The 3153-nt window shown below is 40.2% G+C and overlaps 1 protein-coding gene across 1 annotated transcript; it reads left to right on the plus strand.

Moving 5' to 3' along the window:
• Positions 1-829: 829 nt before the first annotated feature.
• LOC129628791 (olfactory receptor 4C46-like) lies at positions 830-1732 on the plus strand. The gene has a single exon (XM_055548313.1). The coding sequence runs from the start codon at positions 830-832 to the stop codon at positions 1730-1732; it is 903 nt and encodes a 300-aa protein (XP_055404288.1).
• Positions 1733-3153: the final 1421 nt, after the last annotated feature.

Below are 3153 nucleotides of genomic sequence, written 5' to 3' on the forward strand. Positions count from 1 at the left end.
AAATTTATGACTCCAAATTTCTCACTCTATTATTTATGCAGTAGTCTGTAACCAATTTCTTATGGGAAGATGGGAGAAAGCACGAGAATGCATGTAGCTTATGTATTCTGGCTTGGTACCAAGTAGAGCTGGTCATTAGTGGCATATGCATATTCTCTAAACTGTCTGCTTATGATAAGTATTTATTGACCATGTCTTTCTTTCCACAGTAAGAGCTAGGGTTCAGATGCAAATTTTCATGGTGAAGGTAATAACTCTTACCAGTGTGTAGCACATCTTACAAGATGCATCTAAGAATGACAATTTGCAACCTCACAGACACAGAGGAACCTGCAGAAGGAAATGGCAACCCACTTCAGTAGTCTTGCCTGGGAAATCCCATGGAGCCTGGTGTGCTACAGTCCATGGGGTAGCAAACAGCCATATATGAGTTAGTGAGTGAACAACAATAAGACAAAGAGGAGGGAATGGAAACATGGGACACTGAGATAACTCAGCAGAGTCACGTGGAGTTGGACAATGGAGGAGAATCCAGATCTTATGTAAATATCCTAGTGTTTTCTGTAAATTACACAGCAAATGTTGTCCTATAGATATTTTACAGGGGGCAGGTACTAGGTGTCTGAAGACATGACGTGCATCACCAAGGAAGTAAGAAAAAAAATGAAGCAGGTCGTGGGGCAAAACTGCCAAAGACATGCTCTAGAGTCATGCAACTGCTCAGTCTTCTCTATAAGAAATGCAGACTATAATTCTCTCATGATTAAAACCTATCATTTTTTTATTATTTTGTAGCTAATTCAGGCCCCAGGAATGCATTAGTTCTTAAATGGATCCCATGCCTCCTCACAACGTGACCAAATTTGTTCTCCTGGGACTCACACAGAATCCACACTTGCAGAAAATACTCTTCATTGTCTTTTTGCCCATTTTCCTATTCACGGTGCTGGCCAAGCTGCTCATTGTCATCACAATCTCCCTCAGCCCCACACTTTCTGCCCCCATGTACTTCTTCCTCAATCACTTGTCCTTCCTAGATGCCTCTTTGACCTCTGTCACCACCCCCAAATTGATCATTTACCTGCTGTACCAAAGGACAACCATCTCCTGGGCTGCCTGCCTAACTCAGCTCTTTATGGAACATTTCCGGGCGGGATCAGAGGTCACCATCCTCACCATCATGGCCCATGACCACTATGTGGCCATCTGCAAGCCTCTGCACTACATGGCCATCATGCAACAGGGGCTCTGCCAGCTCCTGGTGGTGGTGGTCTGGACTGGGGGGATCCTGCGTGCCACTGTACAGGTTGTTTTCACCATGGACTTCATTGATCACTTCATGTATGATTTCTTCTCACTGTTGGAACTTGCCTGCAGCGACACCTACAGGCTGGGAATGGTGGTGGCAGCTAACACAGGGGGCATGTGCTTGCTTATTTTTTCCATGCTCCTCATCTCCTACATAGTCATCCTGATCTCCCTGAAATTCCATGGCTCTGAAGGACGACGCAAAGCCCTTTCTACATGTAGTGCCCACTTCACAGTAGTGGTAATGTCTTTTGTTTCTTGTATATTCACTTACACGCGTCCTGTGGCTGTTTACCCTGCAGACAAGTGGGTGGCTGTGTTCTTTGCAATCCTCACTCCTATGTTTAACCCTATTATTTACACAATGAGAAACATAGAGGTGAAAAATGCCATAAGGAGTTTATTGAAGAGGGGAGTAATTTAGGCTTGTCACAATGCCAAGAAAGTGATGGTTTATATACATAGGTAGAATTGTACCTGTTGTAAATTGTGGGAGTAAAAAAGTTCTGAGGATCATTGACAGAAAAAAAAAAATCCCAGAAACTATTTGTTGATAATTTAACATAGACACATTTTTAGGTATTTTGATAAGTTTTAATATACTTTCTAGAGTCTTCAATGTTCATGTTCATAGTTTCAGATTAGGCAAAGGAAAGAACTATAATCTCCTAGTTTCATGATTTTAGAGTATGTTTTACTCCAGAGTCTTCCATTTACTTTACTAAATTCTGAATACATGTTACTTGGGAAAAAAATCTGTTTTTTTCATGGGACATTGACTCAGATCTTCTATTTTTCCATAGCCTGTGGTAAAGCAAATAAGGGATAGAAACTTTTTCAATAGATCCATTGAGAAGGAGCAATTAATTGAGTGAAGGAATTGCAGCTGATTTTTTTTTCCCCTATGAATTTACCAAAAGTCAAAAGCGAGGCACCAACAAAATGAGGAAGGAAAAATGCAAAATCTAACTGCTTCCTTGCCATTAAAAATAAGCCAGAAATTTTAGAATTACTCATTTGCTCTATTTTTTATTCATAATTTTATTTTTAATTAAAGAGTAATTAGTCTATAATATGGTGATGGTTTTTGACATTCAGTGACATGAATCCCTCCCTCCTGAACCCCCCTCCCACCTCAGTCCCCATCCCACCCCTCTAGGTTGGTACAGAGCACTGGCTTTGGGTTCCCTGGGTCATACAGCAAACTCCCACTGTCTATCCATTTTACATATGGTAATGGGAACGTTTCCATGCTACTCTCTCAAATCATCCCACCCTCCCCTTCCCCCACTGTATCCACAAGTCTGTTGTTTATATCTGTGTCTCCTTTGCTGCCTTGCAAATAGGATAATCAGTACTATCTTTCTAGATTCCATATATATCTGTTAATATACTATATTTGAATTTCTTTTTCTTACTTAACTCAGTGAAATAGGCTCTATGTTTATCCACCTCATTGAAACTAACTCAAATGCATTTATTTTTAAAGCTAAGTAATGTTCCATTGTGTGCATGTACGACAACTTCCTTATCCATTCATCTATCAATGGACATCTATGTTGCTTCTATGTGCTAGCTATTATGCATAGTGTTTCAATGAACACTAGAGTGCATGTGTTTTTTTTTTCAGTTATGGTTTTCTTAGGGTATATGCCCAATAGTGGGATTGTTGTGTCATATGGTAGTTTTGTTCTTAGTTTTTAAAGGAATCTCCATACTTTTCTCTATAATGGCTGTGTCAATTTGCATTCCGACCAACAGTGTGTAAGACGGTTCCCTTTTCTCCACGCATTCTCCAGCATTTATTGCTTGTAGACTTTTTGATGATGGCCATCTATGTTCTTA

Source organism: Bubalus kerabau, chromosome 15 (genome assembly GCF_029407905.1).
Source record: "Bubalus kerabau isolate K-KA32 ecotype Philippines breed swamp buffalo chromosome 15, PCC_UOA_SB_1v2, whole genome shotgun sequence".
NCBI lineage: Eukaryota > Metazoa > Chordata > Mammalia > Artiodactyla > Bovidae > Bubalus > Bubalus kerabau.

What these genes read in the sequence shown, in the direction of transcription:
- LOC129628791 (XM_055548313.1), top strand. Translation starts at nt 830, where the DNA reads ATGGATCCCATGCCTCCTCACAACGTGACCAAATTTGTTCTCCTGGGA.